At 45.8% G+C, this 20,530-nt stretch overlaps 1 protein-coding gene and 1 non-coding gene across 2 annotated transcripts in view; both read right to left on the reverse strand.

The window, feature by feature from the left end:
• The window catches only part of LOC124552731 (proteoglycan 4-like), a 225,140-nt gene that overhangs the window by 23,211 nt on the left and 181,399 nt on the right, over nucleotides 1-20,530 (reverse strand). The window contains exon 7 of the mRNA XM_047127072.1: nucleotides 902-1,072. Coding sequence (XP_046983028.1) covers nucleotides 902-1,072 — 171 coding nt within the window. The remainder of the gene's footprint in view (nucleotides 1-901; nucleotides 1,073-20,530) is intronic.
• Nucleotides 13,739-13,811, reverse strand: Trnaa-cgc. The gene has a single exon. It is a non-coding gene; the product is annotated as a tRNA-Ala (tRNA).

Consider the following 20,530-nt stretch of genomic DNA (forward strand, 5'->3'; position numbering starts at 1 on the left):
ACCTCCTGTGGGGAGCTAAAATAACTGAGCAAGGAGAGCACCGATGGCTACTGGGCATAGGTAGTGCTAGGTGTGAATGTGGTTTAGATAGAGGGCATACCGAGATAGTCCGAACATTCTTGAAAAATACTGTGTCCAGATGGTGCAGTTGTTAATGCAGCTGCATACAAAGTGGAGATCCCAGGTTCAAATCCCAGTATGACATGCATTTCAATTCGTCGCTACTACAAAAGAAAAACTAAACCCAGTCCAAACAGGCCTTGCAAGACCCAACCGTTACCGACCGGCCGCCGTGTCATCCTCTCACCCCATGGCCATCACTGGATGCAGATACGAAGGGTCATGTAGTCAGCACACCGCTCTCCCGGCCGTTGTCAGTTTTCGTGACCGGAGCCGCTACTTCTCAGTCAAGTAGCTCCTCAGTGTGCCTCACAAGGGCTGGGTGCACCCCACTTGCCAGCAGCACTCAGCAGACCGGACAGTCACCCATCCAAGTGGTAGCCCAGCCCGATAGCGCCTAACTTCAGTGATCTGATGGGAACCGGTGTTAACACTCCGGCAAGGCCGTTGGCTAATTCGTCGCTACTGGTTCCACATAAATGCCCCATGCATCAATAGTTCCTTGTCTTTCCTTTTCTTTCTCCCTCTCCACCTTTACGAAAGATGTATCCTACCTGCAGATTCTGGGTGGCGTTTTTCATTTCGGACATGTCTGTAAGAACATGCACCACAAATCTTGGGTGTAGCTACAGATCAATCTGTCACTAAACGCCGCTGCGTAAGGCCAGTTATCCCAGCGAAAGCCCTAGGCTCTGTAGTTATGACTGGCTGCAAAAGTGTCACTCCGCACAAATGTACCGACACTGTAGTAGAGGGTTATGTTGTTGTTGTTGTTGTTTACCTGTGCGCCCGAGGCTCTGCCCTCCGAGGACGCCCTGCTACTGAGCGAGCGCTGGCGCAGGTAGTCCTTGTCGTCGAAGATCCTGACGTCGCCGCCGCCCGGCTTGTGCGTCACGTTGGCCAGCGAGCCCACCTTGCTCTCCGCCTTCACCTCCAGCTTGTGGCTCTCGATCTGCGGGCAGGAAGAAAGACGGCAAGGGTTAGACAGGGGGCAGCGCGGCCTACTATAGTCCGAACAAATAACTATGGCGGTTCGCGCACGTCAGGGCACATGTGGGGATTCCATTGTTGACGATTCCAAGCGGCAGATGGGGTACGCGCATGTGTGTGCTTCCCACTCGAATAAAGCGTATATCCCACAAACTGTGTCTCTCGCTTGCTTATGCAGAATTAAACACATACCATCACAATCAGCGATGATAACTCGCTACAAATGGAATCGAAATTAACTAAGCAACTCGCCACAACCACGTGTAATGCTCGCATTGGATACAGCATTCACAGAAGAGCGCTCAGAATATACTGAACACTCAATGGCTGTCGGAGAATGCGTGACGTACGTGCGCAGAACAAGCCTAAACTCGACCGCCATCGCTCGTAAATCCGACTATAGCACACCAGCTCCACCGCATGGTGGGCACCACCAAATCTACCTGGCCCGTCTCAAGCTGCTGGACATGGAAGAGCGTCTGGATCTTGGGCCATGGATGATGTACACCGCACATTGTAATACCTAGGGATTTGAAAAACCCATAGGTTTAAACCGATACCGGTATTTTAGTTCTGAATACCGGTATTTTTTTGGCATTTGTATGGTCTCAGCTATAACAAGTGATTTCTTTATTTTTTACTAATAACTGAGTTAAAAAATCGAAATGTCATTTGGCCATAGCGGCAGTGCTAGACTTTTTCGTTTTTAAATCCACATTTTTGAACAAAGGAGCAATTTTTATTCGTAAAATTTGCACTGATTTAAAATATATTACAGAAAATGGGAAAAGCGATCAGTGCTGGTTTATTAACAACGACGATAGAAATGAGCAACAAACACACAGTGTAAGAATCGGTACAACATTGCTAAGACAATAATTAACCATGGTATAAGGTTACGCATGTAGGTGCAGTCTGCAAGACTTACCTCCCCCCTCCTCCCCCCCCCCTCCACGTGGTCTACACGGCAGTTTCTCGCTGTCTCTGGACATCTAATGTCTTGCAGAATGGCACCAACCCTAGTCTGGAAATATTTTTACGAAGCGACGTAGCAGTGAAGTACAATGTTTCATCTGCTTTAAAAGATTAAAGAATTCTGCCATTTCTATGAAATAATGAAGGAGGAAGGATATTATGCTAACAGAAACAAATTAAAAACTTAACAATAGTTCATTCTTAGTGTACAGTATAAAGAGAGTAGCCGATCTGCTGCCTGTTTCTGCAATATATACCTTTATCTGAATGTAGCCCTTGAAAATGGCCGGCCGCGGTGGTCTAGCGGTTCAGGCGCTCAGTCTGGAACCGCGCGACTACTGCGGTCGCAGGTTCGAATCCTGCCTCGGGCATGGATGTGTGTGATGTCCTTAGGTTAGTTAGGTTTAAGTAGTTCTAAGTTCTAGGGGACTGATGACCACAGATGTTAAGTCCCATAGTGCTCAGAGCCATTTGAACCATTTTGAACCTTGAAAATGGACAAACACCAATAGTAGAGATTTTCAGCCTCAGTTTTCACTCTTTAGCACTGAGTATTGGTAAGACCAAAATAGTTGTATGACCCCAGATCACAACCTGATTTCTGAGCAGGATTTCAAAAAATTAGAAATCGTAAGAACGTTGGTGGTTTTCTTACACAGTGTAAGCTTTCGCGTCTGGTACTGACATCACTTACAGCTTCTGGGCTAAAAGAATGTGGTCAGTGTATAAAACTTTCTCCTAATGTTTCCTCTCGTACCAGGGGAGACACCTTCAGAGGTAAAATGGCGAACTTCGATTACAACTCCACCGAGCGCCGAACATGTGGGTGTATCTCGGGTAGTGCCAACATTCTCGACTGAAAGTAATCGATCGTCATTGTTACGTTGCAATGTTTACATCCAAATTTTATCTAATATAGCAACTTCATCTATTATGTTAAAATTATTGCGGCGTATATGAATCTCAATGAGCACTCTGTACACACGGGCTATGTTTTCGATATGACACTCACACCGTTAATTTTATTTCATGATCACCCTCTTGGTAAAGATGTCCCGCTACGACCGATTTATCCGTATGTCCCAGGCGGCAATTCCTCTTGTGCTCAACCGGACGCATGTTACCATTTCTTTTTGTGGTGCTTATATAAACCAGACCACAACTGCAAGGAATTTTATATACACCCAGTGTGTAGCCAAAGGATGACGTATATATTTTGCCGATCTTAAACATTCATCTATCTTACTCGTGTGTCTGAGGGTACTTTCTACACCACACTTGCTCAACACTTTCTCAATGCTGAGATCTGTAATCGTACTAATGGAAGGAAAACTTTCCGTTTGGGGGGCCATCATTTCCGCTCGATCTTGATTCCAACACTAGAGTGAAGTGCTCTATGTCTGTTTAGAACAACCACTCTTCTTGAATGTCCACTGTAGATGTTACAGCCCGTCTTTTAAACAAGTCGGTTTTTCAAATTTTGTACGCCCTGTCCACCAAGGTTTCAATCACACCTCTTTTTTGTATGATCCACGAGGATTCAGGTTTCTTCTGACCTTGTCTCTACCTTGTGTTTGATCGGCCAGAACATTATTACCACCGACGTACTATCGTTATAAACCCGTCCAGGCGATAGCAGAGTCACCTGGCGAGGACACTTGCATCGGGCATGTAGTATCAGTGAGTGTGCTGTCCCTGTGTAGAATGGGGAAGGCCAGCGATTTATCTGAGTTTGACTGAGGGCAGAAAAAAATGGTTCAAATGGCTCCAAGCACTACGGGACTTAACATGCGAGGTCATCAGTCCCCTAGACTTAGAACTACTTAAACCTAACTAACATAAGGACATTACGCACATTCACGCCCGAGGCAGGATTCGAACCTGCGACTGTAGCAGCAGCGCGGTTTCGGACTGAAGCGCCTAGAACCGCTCGGACACAGCGGCCGGCCGACTGAGGGCAGACTGCGATGGCCCAGAGGCTGCAGCCCCATTATGCACTGGTGAATATTCAAGTGGACACCCATCGGTACAGTGAAGCCCATGCAAGGCATGATGACTGCCAAGGGTTATCATACACTGGTTGAGGACGATGTACACCAGCATTTCGGAAACTGCATGACTTGTCCAGCCTTCAAGGAATCTTGTGGTGAGTGTTTCAACATGTAGCGAAACCGAGGTGAAACTACGTCCGGAGGTCGTGGGGTTGGGTGACCACCCCTCACTACAGATGTTGGACGTCGTAGGCTGGGCAGGCTGGTAAAACAGGACAGGCGATGAACTGTGGCGGAACTAACACCAGACCTTAATGCTGGGCAGAGTACAACTGTGTCTGAAGATACAGTGCACTCCTAACGATGAATCTCCTCGGCTGATGACCCATGCATAAGTCAACATGAACACCACAACATCAGCAGCTACGACTGAAATCGGCACTTGACCATCGGCACTGGCCATGGGCGCAGTGGCAGAGCATTGCACGGTCTGATGAACCCCGATACCTTCTTCATCGTGCTGGTGGGAGGATGTGAATACGTCATCTTCCAGGGGAACAGCTCCTCCATGCTGTACTGTGGGACGGAGACAAGCTGGCTGCAGCCCCATTATGCTCTGGTGAATATTCACGTGGGCACCCACCGGTACAGTGAAGCCCATGCAAGGCATGATGACTGCCAAGGATTATCATACACTGGTTGAGGACGACCCACGCCATTTCATGACAGTCATGTTTCCCGACAGCAGTGGCATTTTTCAACAAAACAACACACCATTTCAAAAGGCCAGGAATGTGATGGAGTGGTTCGAGGAACGCAGTGGTGAATACCAGATGATGTGCTGGTCCCCCAACTAGACAGATCTGAACCTGATCGAACCCATCTGGTATGTGACTGAATGTGGCGTCCGAGCTTATCGCCCCCTCCCTGCCATTTATGGGGATTTGGTGACCTGTTTTTGTGCAGGTGTGGTGCCAACTCCCTACAGCCACCTACCAAGGCCTCACTGCTTCCATGCCACAACGCGTCGCCGCTGTTACCCGTGGCAAAGGTGGGCATACCAGGTATCAGGTAGGTGGTCACAATGATCTGGCTCATCAGTGTTCATATTTCATTGTATGCATTGGTTGCAAGTGTGTGTGGTAGTGTCATAGTGTCGCATGGATCAGTTAAGTCAGGTGTAAGAAGAAAAGGAAGCTGCCAGATAATTGCATCTGAACATTCATTCAGGTACTTCAGCACATACTTGGTTTCGACAGAACAGGTGTAGCATCTCAAGTAACACTTAGCCAGCCAGGTGTTAACATGTATATATTCCATTCTTAGCTGTTACATGTTTGTGGCCGGCCGAAGTGGCCATGCAATTCTAGGCACTACAGTCTGGAACCGCGAGACCGCTACGGTCGCAGGTTCGAATCCTGCCTCGGGCATGGATGTGTGTGATGTCCTTAGGTTAGTTAGGTTTAAGTAGTTCTAAGTTCTAGGGGACTAATGACCTCAGAAGTTGAGTCCCATAGTGCTCAGAGCAGAGCCATTTGAACCATTTTTACATGTTTGTGACAGTAGAGTATACTCTGAGAATCCATATTTATAATCAGTGTGGGAAGAGTACGAGAAATGTTGATATTCGTGGATTATAGTGTGAAGATATTGTAAAGCACATCGATGTTCACAAGTTCCAGGACATTTCATAAACCTGTCTTAACCCTACTCGTAGCTGGTTAATCAGTCAGCAGCCAGATAAGCGAGAGGCACCGCTCCAGCTGTTCACCGTTGTGTCCCTTCTACCCACCATCTCCACACCCTTCATCTCCTTTCCCAAGGTGGCTTCCATCAACTCCCCCTCCCGGATGATGCCCTCTCTCCCTCCATTTATCCTTCCTATCAACTCTGATCCTCACCCCCATCCATCCTCTTCCTGGGCCCTCTCTCCCCCCCTTCCATCCACTTTCTTCTCCGCCTACCCTCTCTCTCTCTGCCCCCTTCTCTCCCCTGAGTCCTTTTGCATTTCCCTTCTCTGCCATTTCCCATTTCCCTCGCGTCTGCCCTGCCACCCCCCCCCCCCCCTATGAGTCCTCTCCCTCCTTTGGTTGCCCCCCTTTCGTTTTTCCTCTCCTCCCTCCTTGTTTCCCCTCCCCCACATCTGTCCAGGTCCCCCCCCCTCCCCCCCCCCCCCCCATCTGCCCTTGGCTATGGTGTGTTATCTTTGTGCCGACATTTTACTGCAGTGTTTACAGTGAGTGTACAGTGTTATGCGTCTTTTCCAAAGTGTTGCGAACGGACATTATACTGTCACTGGGTGTGCTTTTTATATCTCTTGCGAACAGAAACCAGACTGTCGCCATGTTTTTTTTTAATTGTCTGTCTGAAGAAAGATTAAGGAAAGGCAAACCTATATTTCTAGCATTTGTAAACTTAGAGAAAGCTTTTAACAATGTTGACTGGAATACTCTCTTTCAAATTCTGAAGGTGGCAGGGGTAAAATACAGAGAGCGAAAGGCTATTTAGAATTTGTACAGAAACCAGATGGCAGTTATAAGAGTCGAGGGGTATGAAAGGGAAGCAGTGGTTGGGAAAGGAGTGAGACAGGGTTGTAGCCTATCGCTGTATATTAAGCAAGCAATAAAGGAAACAAAAGGAAAGTTCGGAGTAGGTATTAAAATCCATGGAGAAGAAATAAAAACTTTGAGGTTCGCCGATGAGATTGTAATTCTGTCAGAGACAGCAAAGGACTTGGAAGAGCAGTTGAACAGAATGGACAGTGTCTTGAAGGGGGGGTATAAGATGAACATCAACAAAAGCAAAACGAGGGTAATGGAATGTAGTCGAATTAAGTTGGGTGATGCTGAGGGAATTAGATTAGGAAATGAGACACTTATAGTAGTAAAGGAGTTTTGCTATTTGGGGAGCAAACTAACTGATGATGGTCGAAGTAGAGAGGATATAAAATGAAGACTGGCAATGGCAAGGAAAGCGTTTCTTAAGAAGAGAAATTTGTTAACGTCGAGTATAGATTTAAGTGTCAGGAAGTCGTTTCTGAAAGTATTTGTATGGAGTGTAGCCATGTATGGAAGTGAAACGTGGACGATAAATAGTTTAGACAAGAAGAGAATAGAAGCTTCCGAAACGTGGTGCTACAGAAGAATGCTGAAGATTAGATGGGTAGATTATATAACTAATGAGGAGGTATTGAACAGAATTGGGGAGAAGAGAAATTTGTGGCACAACTTGACTAGAAGTGAAAGGTTGGTAGGACATATTCTGAGGCATCAAGGGATCACCAATTTAGTATTGGAGGGCAGCATGGGGGATAAAAATCGTAGAGGGAGACGAAGAGATGAATACACTGATCTGATTCAGAAGGATGTAGGTTACAGTAGGTGCTGAGAGATGAAGAAGCTTGCACAGGATAGAGTAGCATGGAGAGCTGCATCAAACCAGTCTCAGGACTGAACACCACAACAACAAGAACTAAGTTACCTGTCTGCTTCCTGTGTATTTTATTAGCTTTGCCAACCCTTTGCCTATGTTTTAACTTTCCACCATTTTCCGCCTTTTACGATTTAAGTCACCGTTTTATCGCCTGCTTTTATTGTTTCTTGTCTTCTTACTACGTATTAAAAAGTCTGTAGGCTGCAGAGCAGCGTAATGAGCTGCTGCCAGCCCGCCCACTTCGGGGGGGAATCGAAATTCAATAAAATAAAAAAAAAAGAAAACTCCAGCTGTACCGCCGTGTGTCAGACAATAGGCCTGTAACGTCGCGGGCGGTACTCTCAGCGATTAGGCAAACAGGGCGCGCCCTTCCTCCGCCCACCTCCATCCCTTCTAATGAGCTGCCACAGCCACTTCGCTGGATTATTTGCCGCTTATCGGCACCTCGTTAAGCTCATCAGCATAATTCGAGGCGCCGGTCGTCTTATTTATAGGCGTTTAGCGGCAGTCCATTAGGGATAGACGCAACTCCTGCAGCCATGATCAGAAGAGCAGCTAAGAGCTACAAGTAATGGGCGCGATCAGATACCTGTACGATTCCGAGCACATTAGGCGAACGAAGTTGCTCTCCTTGTAACGGCTGTTTATCGTCGATCTAGCGATCCAACCGGCTGGAAAAGACACAGGGCATTCCTGTTTTTGACGAGTGCCAGGGGACGCAAACATGTAATAGTGTGCCTGTGTAATGGTTCTTTATTTACGTGACCATTACGGCACTCCAGCCCCAGTTCTCGATACCAGTAATATCGTATTACCTTATTGCGATGTAAGATATTTTTGTGACATTATTCCAGAATGAGATTTTCACTCTGCAGCGGAGTGTGCGCTGATATGAAACTTCCTGGCAGATTAAAACTGTGTGCCGGACCGAGACTCGAACTCGGGACCTTTGCCTTTCGTGGGTAAGTGCCCTATCAACTGAGCTACCGAAGCACGACTCACGCCCGGTACTCACAGCTTTACTTCTGCCAGTACCTCGTCTCCTACCTTCCAAACTTAACAGAAGCTCTCCTGCGAACCTTGCAGAGCTAGCACTCCTGAAAGAAAGGATATTGCGGAGACACGGATTAGCCACAGCCTAGGGGATGTTTCCAGAATGAGATTTTCACTCTGCAGCGGAGTGTGCGCTGATATGAAACTTCCTAGCAGATTAAAGCTGTGTGCCGGACCGAGACTCGAACTCGGGACCTTTGCCTTTCGCGGGTAAGTGCCCTATCAACTGAGCTACCGAAGCACGACTCACGCCCGGTACTCACAGCTTTACTTCTGCCAGTACCTCGTCTCCTACCTTCCAAACTTAACAGAAGCTCTCCTGCGAACCTTGCAGAACTAGCACTCCTGAAAGAAAGGATATTGCGGAGACATGAATTAGCCACAGCCTAGGGGATGTTTCCAGAATGAGATTTTCACTCTGCAGCGGAGTGTGCGCTGATATGAAACTTCCTGGCAGATTAAAACTGTGTCCCGGACCGATACTCGAACTCAGGACCTTTGCCTTTCGCGGGCAAGTGCTCTACCAACTGAGCTACCCAAGCACGACTCACGCCCCGTCCTCACAGCTTTACTTCTGCCAGTACCTCGTCTCCTACCTTCCAAGCTTAACAGAAGCTCTCCTGCGAACCATGCAGAAACAGCACTCCTGAAAGAAATGATATTGCGGAGACATGACTTAGCCACAGCCTGGGGGATGTTTCCAGAATGAGATTTTCACCCTGCAACGGAGTGAGCGCTGATATGAAACTTCCTGGCAGATTAAAACTGTGTCCCGGACCGAGACTCGAACTCGGGACCTTTGCCTTCTGCGGCCAAGTGCTCTACCAACTGAGCTACCCAACCAGGACTCACGCCCCGTCCTCACACCTTTACTTCTGCCAGAAGCTCGTCTCCTACCTTGCAAACTTCCCGAGTTCGAGTCTTTGTCCGGCAGACAGTTTTAATCTGCCACGAAGTTTCATTATTCACATTTGGTTTTATTAATGTATAGGTCCCCCCCCCCCCCCCCCCCACCATGAACCATGGACCTTGCCGTTGGTGGGGAGGCTTGCGTGCCTCAGCGATACAGATGGCCGTACCGTAGGTGCAAGCACAACGGAGGGGTATCTGTTGAGAGGCCAGACAAACGTGTGGTTCCTGCAGAGGGGCAGCAGCGTTTTGAGTAGTTGCAGGGGCAACAGTCTGGATGATTGACTGATCTGGCCTTGTAACACTAACCAAAACTTGCTGTGCTGGTACTGCGAATGGCCTAAAGCAAGGGGAAACTTAAGACGTAATTTTTCCCGAGGGTATGCAGCTTTACTGTATGGTTAAATGATGATGGCGTCCTCTTGGGTAAAATATTCCGGAGATAAAATATTCCCCCATTCGGATCTCCGGGCGGTGACAACTCAGGAGGACGTCGTTATCAGGAGAGAAAACATCGAGTATAGATTTAAGTGTCAGGAAGTCGTTTCTGAAAGTATTTGTATGGAGCGTAGCCATGTATGGAAGTGAAACATGGACGATAACTAGTGTGGACAAGAAGACAATAGAAGCTACCGAAATGTCGTGCTACAGAAGAATGCTGAAGATTAGATGGGTAGATCATATAACTAATGAGGAGGTATTGCATAGGATTGGGGAGAAGTTTGTGGCACAACTTGACTAGAAGAAAGGATCGGTTGGTAGGACATGTTCTGAGGCATCAAGGGGTCACCAATTTAGTATTGGAGGGCAGCGTGGATGGTAAAAATCGCAGAGGGAGACCAAGAGATGAATGCACTAAACAGATTCAGAAGGATGTAGGTTGTAGTAGGTACTGGGAGATGAAGAAGCTTGCACAGGATAGAGTAGCATGGAGAGCTGCATCAAACCAGTCTCAGGACTGAAGACCACAACAACAACAGGTACTCCGATGTATCGATATATTACAGTGATATGGTTCTTGTGCGTATTCATTTCTGTGAGACTGTCATAATCTTTGACTTACTTGTAACCGTTTTGCCGCGAATGCGCACAGGGCAGCATTTGTTTCGCTTTGCAGAAGTTAAGTTGTTATTTCGCTTTGTAAAAGAACAGTCAAGTCTTGTGTTTGGTTAAAGCGGATATTAAATATATGAAGATTGATACAAAACTGTTTTGTTGATGATGTGACAATTAAGAAGAAGTATATGTGAATTTACAAGAAGTTTAATAAAAATGTGATCGTGAACACCAAATCAAAAAAATTATTTCTACCATACCTTTGATCTGATCTGGAATTGTTTGATCGTTAAGAATTTCCTGAAAAACGCGTTTGTTAGGTCTTCAAATATTGCTAAAATACAGATCTGGACCTTCTAGCAGTCAAAGTTGAGTCACTCTAGAATCAACAAGGAGCCATAACAACTTCGACGGAATCTACGTGGGAATCCACTCAAGATAAGTGCCAAAATTATTGACTTTTTTACAGTGACTTCATTATTTCCATTCTGACGATACCAGCCACAGTCAATAGCTTTGTTGTTGCCCAATAAAGCGAACATATGTTGCGTGAGCAACATTATTAATCTGATTTCTAACCTACTTTGCAAGTGGTGGTATTGTTAGATCTGGATGGTCGTTCGTTAAAATGTCAGCTTCAAAGTTATTCATTCTTAAGCTAGATATGCACGTGACTGTTTCCCACTCTCGGAGAGCTCGTGCGAGTGAGTCATGCCGTGTAAGCACGACATGTCGTGTAAACAGCGCTGGCGGTGTACGAGAGCGGGGTAAGACCTCAGGTAGTCCGCTTTCAGCGAGTTGGGGCCTCTCATGTAGACGGTAGCCTCCATCTCTCGAGAGTTGCTCGCAGTAGCTCTCAAACAAGAAAAAACTATATCGGGGTACCCGGGACAGCTTGGAGTACTCGGAGGCGCTGAGGGGCATGTGGTGTTCACGATTTGAGCCGTATTTCGCAGTTTTCACGTTATCATCTACATCTACATCTACATCTACATCCATACTCCGCAAGCCACCTGACGGTGTGTGGCGGAGGGTACCTTGAGTACCTCTATCGCTTCTCCCTTCTATTCCAGTCTCATATTGTTCGTGGAAAGAAGGATAGTCGGTATGCCTCTGTGTGGGCTCTAATCTCTCATTTTATCCTCATGGTCTCTTCGCGAGATATACGTAGGAGGGAGCAATATACTGCTTGACTCTTCGGTGAAGGTATGTTCTCGAAACTTTGACAAAAGCCCGTACCGAGCTACTGAGCGTCTCTCCTGCAGAGTCTTCCACTGGAGTTTATCTATCATCTCCGTAACGCTTTCGCGATTACTAAATGATCCTGTAACGAAGCGCGCTGCTCTCCGTTGGATCTTCTCTATATCTTCTATCAACCCTATCTGGTACGGATCCCACATCTTGATGATACACACTCTGACAAAAAAAAAGACATACCACGAAGCAATTATCCGAATGGGACAGAAATCGGTACATGCCACGCACATGCATAGACAAACAAATGGTTACTGTGGTGTCACCGCCAGACACCACACTTGCTAGGTGGTAGCCTTTAAATCGGCCGCGGTCCGTTAGTATACGTCGGACCCGCGTGTCGCCACTGTCAGTGATTGCAGACCGAGCGCCACCACACGACAGGTCTAGAGAGACTTACTAGCACTCGCCCAGTTGTACAGCCGACGTTAATAGCAATGGTTCACTGACAATTACGCTCTCATTTGCCGAGACGATAGTTAGCATAGCCTTCAGCTACGTCATTTGCTACGACCTAGCAAGGCGCCATTATTCTTTGCTATGTATCTAATGAAGCATGTACAGTAACGAGAGATGTTCACCAATTGTGGATTAAAGTTAAGTATTATATCAACTACGTACTTCCAGAATGAGATTTTCACTCTGCAGCGGAGTGTGCGCTGATATGAAACTTCCTGGCAGAGACGAGGTACTGGCAGAAGTGAAGCTGTGAGTACCGGACGTGAGTCGTGCTTCGGTAGCTCAGTTGGTAGAGCACTTGCCCGCGAAAGGCAAAGGTCCCGAGTTCGAGTCTCGGTCGGGCACACAGTTTTAATCTGCCAGGAAGTTTCAACTACGTACTTTATTTGCTACTATTAATTCCCTTAACTGTTCCAGACCTCACGCCAGTCAGCGTGTAATTAAACGCGTGCATTTTGGCCTCCTCTAGCAACACAGTGTTGGCTCTTCTGCCAACACTTCAGTTACAATTTCAGAAAAATTGGATGATTCATTCAAGAGAAAGGCCACAAGTTGAGCAAGTAAATAACGCGCTGGTCAACCTCTACGCTTATGCAAGTAGTTATTCTGCTTAAAATTGATCGACAGAGTTGTTGAATGTCCTTCCGAGGTATTTGCTGTCAGATTCTGTCCAATTCGTGCGTTAGATTGTCAGATACCCGAGTTAGTTTGAGGGCTCTGCCCTTAATGCTCCAAACCTTCTCAGTTAGGGAGGGACCCGGCAAGCACAGCACGAAGACAAGCGGTAGAAACTCTAGGGCGCCTTGTCACGGTCTACGCGGCTTCTCCTGTCAGAGGTTCGAGTTCTCCCTCAGGCACGGGTGCCTGTGTTGTCCCTAGCGCAAGTAAGTTTGAGTTAGTTAAGTAGTGTGTAAGCTGAGGGAGCGGTGAGCTCAGGACTTTGGTCCTATAGGATCTTTCAAACCATCGCGGGATTTTGACTTTCTAACGCGCCAGTTCGACAGAATTCGGCAGATACCCATCCCATCAGGAGGACATGCAACAACTCTATTAATCAATGCCAAGCCATGTGTAGGCCAGACAGGATACGGTGGCCGATGCGCAGTGGCGAGTTTTCGTCCAAACTGTCGGATGAATTACGGTATATTGATAATTTTTACTTATGGACCGTCTGACAGCAACTGAATAAAACACAATTTTAGTGCCATACGCGTTTCGCCTTTATTTTCTGCAAGGCATCATCAGTTGCCTGGAATATGTACGTATGTTAGCTATTTTATTTACATTTTTGTCATTGTGCCTATAGGTTATAAACAGTTCTGGTGGTTGGTGGTGGTGGTTAGTGTTTAACGTCCCGTCGACAACGAGGTCATTAGAGACGGAGCGCAAGCTCGTGTTAGGGAAGGATTGGGAAGGAAATCGGCCGTGCCCTTTCAAAGGAATCATCCCGGCATTTGCCTGAAACGATTTAGGGAAATCACGGAAAACCTAAATCAGGATGGCCGGAGACGGGATTGAACCGTCGTCCTCCCGAATGCGAGTCCAGTGCGCTGACCACTGCGCCACCTCGCTCGGTCTGGTGGTTGGTATTTCCTATTAAGTAGTAATGTTTTGAACTGTACGTACAGGTTGCGTGGACAATTTCCTACATATTACGCTCCTGTTGCATTTTTGGTGTCGTTGTTCTTCTTATGAACGCCATTTTGTGGTTTTTTTCCCCATTCCACAACACTATGCACTGAACGATTGTTTTAAAGCAATGTTTTGGTTTCTGTTGCCGACTGTCAAATGTTTTTGCCAAAGATCGAATGTTATTGCCAAACTTATGAGTGTAACTATTGAAGTATCTGTGGTCTGTTTGTGTATGCATTTGTGTGTGTGTGTGTGTGTGTGTGTGTGTGTCTCCAGATGATGTGGGGAAGAGTTTTCCTTTTTTTTAATTATTTTTTGTTTAATGTTATCATTTCCTTTACTAAGTGTAGTAGGGAGCCTGTGCTGATGTGTGTTTGTTCATTTATCACATGTTTGTTTTCTGCTATGGCTTTCAGGATGTGGGAGTTTTCTTGCATTTTTATAAGATGTTTGTCGTGGTTGCTTATTCTCATTATTTTCATTTCTTGTTCCATGTTTATAGGATGATGGTTGTAGTGTTTTAAATGCTCTGCAAATGTGGAATGGTTTGTTTCATACTTCCAACATCTGATATGTTCTTTGTATCTTGTTTGAAAATTCCTGCATGTCATGCCTATGTATACTGCATCACAACTTTGACATTCAAGTTTATATATTCCCGATTGTTGGAATTTGTCTCTCTTGGTAGCTGGCTGGCTTAGGTGCGATTGAAGGGTTTGCCCAGGCTTATATGCTATTTTGAAGCCCTGTCTCTTTAGGATCTTTGCAACTCTGTGTGTTAGTTTATGTGTGTAGGTCATGGTGTACCATCTGGTTCTTTTCTGTGTGGTGTTGTCATTGTGTGTGTTTGTTGAGTGTGTTTGTAAGTTTTCAGCTTGTGAGTTCTTTTGTATTGTGGAACTGTTGTGTTTGTTTTTTATTTGTGTTTTTATTTTTTGATTGAGCTTGTGTACCACATGTGTGTCATACCCGTTGTTCCTAGCTATTTGTATGATTGTACTCATTTCTTGTTCATAGTTTCTCTTGCTGAGTGGGATTCTGTTTAATCTATATAACATGTGTCTTAGTGCTGCAAGTTTCTGGCTGTGGGGGTGGTTGGAGGTGGAATGTATTATTGTGTCTGTGGCTGTTGGTTTTCTAAAGATGTTAAATGTATGTTTACCATTTTCTTTTTTAATTGTAATGTCAAGAAAATTTATTTGATTTTCTTTTTCTTTTTCAAGTTTGAATTTTATGTTCTGATGAGCTTTGTTTATTTCTGAATGGAGTTCATCTATTTTTTCACTTGGCTCTCTTCTCCACATCATCTGGAGACACACACACACACACACACACACACACACACACACACACACACACACACACAAATGCATACACAAACAGACCACAGATACTTCAATAGTTACACTCATAAGTTTGGCAATAACATTCGATCTTTGGCAAAAACATTTGACAGTCGGCAACAGAAACCAAAACATTGCTTTAAAACAAGCGTTCAGTGCATAGTGTTGTGGAATGGGGAAAAAAACCGCAAAATGGCGTTCATAAGTAGAACAACAACACCAAAAATGCAACAGGAGCGTAATATGTAGGAAATTGTCCACGCAACCTGTAAGTACAGTTCAAAACATTACTACTTAATAGGAAATACCAACCACCAGAACTGTTAATAAGCTATAGGCACAATGACAAAAATGTAAATAAAATAGCTAACATATGTACATATTCCAGGCCTTGCAGAAAATAAAGGCGAAACGCGTATGGCACTAAAATTGTGTTTTATTCAGTTGGTGTCAGACGGTCCATAAGTAAAAGTTATTAATATACCGTAATATTACACGCAACTGAGGAAGACAGGACTATAAAAGTTGAAGATGTCGGATGAATTCTTTTCGTTTGTTCAGAAGTGGAGGCCGACAAGCGTTTTCCATCTTTCGGCAGGCTGGCGACAACAGAATCGAGGCGCATGCACTGCCGTCTTTCAGAAACGAATTTACAGAAACTATACGAAAAAAAGTTATCTTCACTTTACTTGTAGCTTTATATGTCAGGTTCATCGTGACATGCTCATCATTTCGTTACTGCTCGTAGTTATTGGGTATTTACGTGGAAGTTAAACACTGTGCGAAATTTTCGAAATAGTTTGCGTCTGGTGCGTGTTACATAATATGTTGCTGCGTATGAAATGTAGTTAACATATTGAATTTTTCTTTAGACGTGGTTGGAGGTCTCTATCTGTCACCCACCTCGACAAAATTGATCTGCCGTAGTGCACTCATTTGCGATCGCTCTGCGCCAGCTATAAAGCCAGAGTGAAACATCCTCAACATTCCTTATATTTCATGATGGTTTGATATATCGAAATGAGATTTTGGCAAATGATAACACACAAAGAGGCAACGGCCTTGCCACAGTGGATACACCGGTTCCCGTCACATCACCGAAGTTGAGCGCTCTCGGGCGTGGCCAGCACTTGGTGACCATCTGGGCCGCCATACGCTGTTGCCATTTTTCGGGGTGCACTCAGCCTCATGGTGCCAACTGAGGAGCTACCCGACCGAATAGTAGCGGCTCCGGTCATACAAAACCATCATGGCGGCCGGGAGTGTGGTGTGGTGACCACACGCCCCTCCTCTCCGAATCCTCATGAGGATGACACGGCGGTCGGATGGCCCCTATAGGCCACTTGCGGCCTGAAGACGGAGTGCTAGCACACAAAGAGGAGAGTATTTTGCTGTACAGTTATTAAGCGAAACTTCATTATCTGGCGTGCTATTTATTGAACTACAGACTTTTCTGATGGAAGAATGTAATTTTTAATGGCCATCGAAAGCTGGTGAAACGAGATATGCTATGGGTTTTGAAACAACATAAGTGAAGTCATTTATTTATATTTTATACCAAGAGTCTGCTCTTCCATAAGATGCTGACATTACTTTCCCTCAGTTTCTCACTTAATAAACTTAATAAACCACTGTTTCAGAATAACGCATCTGCACATTCATCCTTGTTGACACGAGACTATTGCACAAAAACCGAAATCACTGTGCTGCCTTGCTCACCTGGCACTGGAGCATTTTTTGTTTTATTTCCAAAGCCGAAAACCACGTTTAATGGACGAAGATTTGCAACGATAGACTAGATAAAAAAAAATTCGCAAAAGGTGCTTCGCGCGAGCCAGCAAGAGGCAGAAGTGCAAACGGCGTTGGGAGCGGTGTATCAGTTGTGGAGGAGAGTACTTCGAAGGAGAGCATGAGTAGAAGATAAGTGTAGAAAAAATTTTTATATACAGTTCCGTGTTTTTTTTTAACAAACCTCGTAACGTTGAGGCATGATCCGTGACCCCACAGACTGCTGACCGCGAAAGACCGCGCATTGTTCGTGTGCCTGCCCAGGTAGAGCACGAGCGACAGGTGCAAGACAGGTGATCCTCGCACATGGCAGACCTTCAAGTTCAGCACCAAGGACGCTTCACGAGCAACTCGTGTATCCCTACCATCTTCAGATTGTGGCGCAGTGTCTTACATCTGCCGATCACCCACCACAGGGTGATTTGTTGCACAGGATGATTTGTTGCACAAACTGCCACTCCGTTGAAACTTTCTGGCAGATTAAAACTGTGTGCCGGACAGAGACTCGAACTCGGGACCTTTGCCTTTCGCGGGAAAGTGCTCTACCAACTGAGCTACCCGTGCACGACTCACGCCTCGTCCTCACAGCTTTAATTCCGCCAGTACCTCGTCTCCTACCTTCCAAACTTTACAGAAGCTCTCCTGCAGAGTGAAAAATCTCATACTGGAAACATCCCCCAGGCTGTGGCTAAGCCATGTCTCCGCGACATCCTTTCTTTCAGGAGTGCTAGTTCTGCGAGGTTCGCAGGAGAGCTTCTGTAAAGTTTGGAAGGTAGGAGACGAGGTACCGGCGGAATTAAAGCTGTGAGGACGGGGCGTGAGTCGTGCACGGGTAGCTCAGTTGGCAGAGCACTTGCCCGCGAAAGGCAAAGGTCCCGAGTTCGAGTCTCGGTCAGGCACACAGTTTTAATGTGCCAGGAAGTTTCATATCAGCGCACACTCCGCTGCAGAGTGAAAATCTCATTCTGCCACTCCGTTGTTAGTCTCCTCAGTTTTGTTCACATACGAGACTACGTTTGGAGGAAATGGAATAATAAATTTCCACAACCAACACATGTGGGCCGATCGAAATCCTCATGCTACAGTACAAAGAAAACAGCATCAGTTTATGATTAATTCGCGGGCTGGAGTCGTAAGTGACTGTATGCTAGTGCCATAAGTTCTCCCAGAACATCTTACAGGTGATGTTCATGGGGACTTTATTTAGAACACTGAGCCGTGGTAAAAATATTGCGCCGCAGCGCGTTGTGTGAAGCAGTCGCCCTCCGTTTCTGGCGGTGGCGCCGCTGTGGTAATCGCAGCTTTGGTATCTCCCTCTGGTGGGAAACGGGAAAGGTTGCCTGTTCACGTGCATTTAAGGGGCTAGGTCAGTCTCGCGTCACCAGTTGCTGGTCTGTCTCTCGTTCACATTTGTGCGGCAGTTAGTGTCTGTCTGTCGTTTGGATCAAACTTTAAGCCAGAAAATGAGTGTCTTTCCACTCCGCTAGTAACATAACTCAGGTAGTGGTCGCCCGGTCGGGGCTGAGTTCCTGCATCTGAGTCTGTGCGTTAGGCCGCCAGTCTTCTCGAGTTGCTCGGGCAACGGTTATTGGCGGTTGGATCGGTCGGTTGGTCGGTCGCGCACTGAGACACGAGATGACTTGTCCGCCTTGAGCGTCGGCGCATGTGAGGTCGCCACGTGAGTCCAGTGGGCAGTGCCGTATAGAAAGGGGTAGTGGCTTGGCGGTCGACACGAGAGCAGCAGGAGTCAACCCACGACATCGGTCTGGCCGGTGCGAGCTGCGACGCCGTGAGACGGGAGATCGGCGCGCCTTCCTGCGTCCGTCGAAGCGGCTCGCAGCGGACGGTTCGGGAGAGCGATTTGGAGGTGCTGCGCCAGGTTTTCGCCAGAAATCGCATTTTATTAGAAGTTAAGTGATTGGAGATTTGTTGTTTCATTTACTTGCTAAATTCTACTTGTTTTCTTGGTGAGGTCACCAGGCGCTTTGTTTTGGGGTCGTCCCACCATTCTTGTCCGTTTGCCCACCCGCGGGAAGGTGGTTATTTGTGATGTGGGTGGTCCGTTTTTCCACTGTGGAGTTGGGGAGGGTTAGAGCAATCTGTGGTTCGGGTTGTTCAGTAATCCCCCTGTCAATCTGCCATAGGTTAATAGCTGCCTCTGTCATGTTTGACGGATTCGGTGTTAACGAATTTACAGAATTAAGGTGTAAAGGCCGAATTCCTGAAATATGTTTTTATCTTGCCTATCATCTTGCGAGGCGGTATATGTGTAATGTAGAGAATGTTGTACATTTTATGTAAGTCTGCATTTCATGGGTTTTATTTAAATAGTCATTTTTATAAAATTGCCACCCTTCCACCGTAAGAGTCCTTTCAAAAACAAATTGCACTTTCGGTGGCAAATAATTTCTTAGTGTGAGTGTCTGTACCATTTCAATCCCTCTTACGGGGTGCATAGTTAATGTGTTTGTGTGAGTTGTTAAAATTTTTAGTTTAAAGTAAACTGGTGTGTTGCGGATTTGCACCAGTGTAGTCTTTCAGAGGTTGTTGTGAGCAGTCGTGACTACGGCCGTGTTGAAAGGGAGAGGCAAGCTTCTCAGGCCGAAGGCTCGTACTGTCAATATTTTTCTTTCGGCCTCTAAATAAAATTGTAACGTGATATTTCGAGGGTGCTTTTCTGCTTATAAATTTTAAATCTGTTTTTGAAAACGATTTTATCAATAAAATTCCCATTTGTTAAAGGTAATTTCATTTTCATCAGTTACTCCCTGGCAACTACTTCCACGCTCACATAGTGTGATTAAATGTGTTAATGTTCTTGATAAATCGCTAGTAAATAAAGTAAATTCTTTAAGAAAAGATTCTGAAAGTAAATTCACGGTTCAAACACCCTGCAAGACCTAATAGAAGATGCGTCCCTGCAAATTAGTAGAAATATCTGGTTTATGCATGTCGAAATTCCAGCACATTAGTGTTCGAGATGCAGTGGCTGGTATCTACTATGACAGATAGATAGGAAAGCCAGTTCAAAGGCCTCCTCACTTCGCCGACCTCTGTCCTTTGGATTATTATCTAAGGGGCACCGTAAACGATTGGTCTATGCAGAAGATCACCTGTATGTAGAAATTCTTCATCGACATGCCATGGAAGCCTCTGAAATCATTCGAAACAGTCTGGAAGTATTTGAGAGGGTGCGACATCCCATGATTTGACAAATGTATGAATTTTTAGAAGGAAGAGATTTCGAGCATTTATTATGATATAATTAAATTTTCCTCGAGGCATTTGAGTCTCCATCTTTGTCTACGACAATGATGGAAGCTGAAGAAATGAATTAAAATTATTGCCAAGGCCATAACACCCAACATTGGGTTGCTATTCCAATACCGGAGAGGCTCGGCAATAGTGACGACCTAAGAAGGGGAAAATAAGCTGAAGATATGAATTGAAATTTGTGTTAGGGAGGGCATTGGACTAGAGTAGTCCGTACACCAATGTTGATGATGATGTTTGCTTTATGGGGTGTTC

The sequence above is a fragment of the Schistocerca americana genome, chromosome 10 (genome assembly GCF_021461395.2).
Source record: "Schistocerca americana isolate TAMUIC-IGC-003095 chromosome 10, iqSchAmer2.1, whole genome shotgun sequence".
NCBI lineage: Eukaryota > Metazoa > Arthropoda > Insecta > Orthoptera > Acrididae > Schistocerca > Schistocerca americana.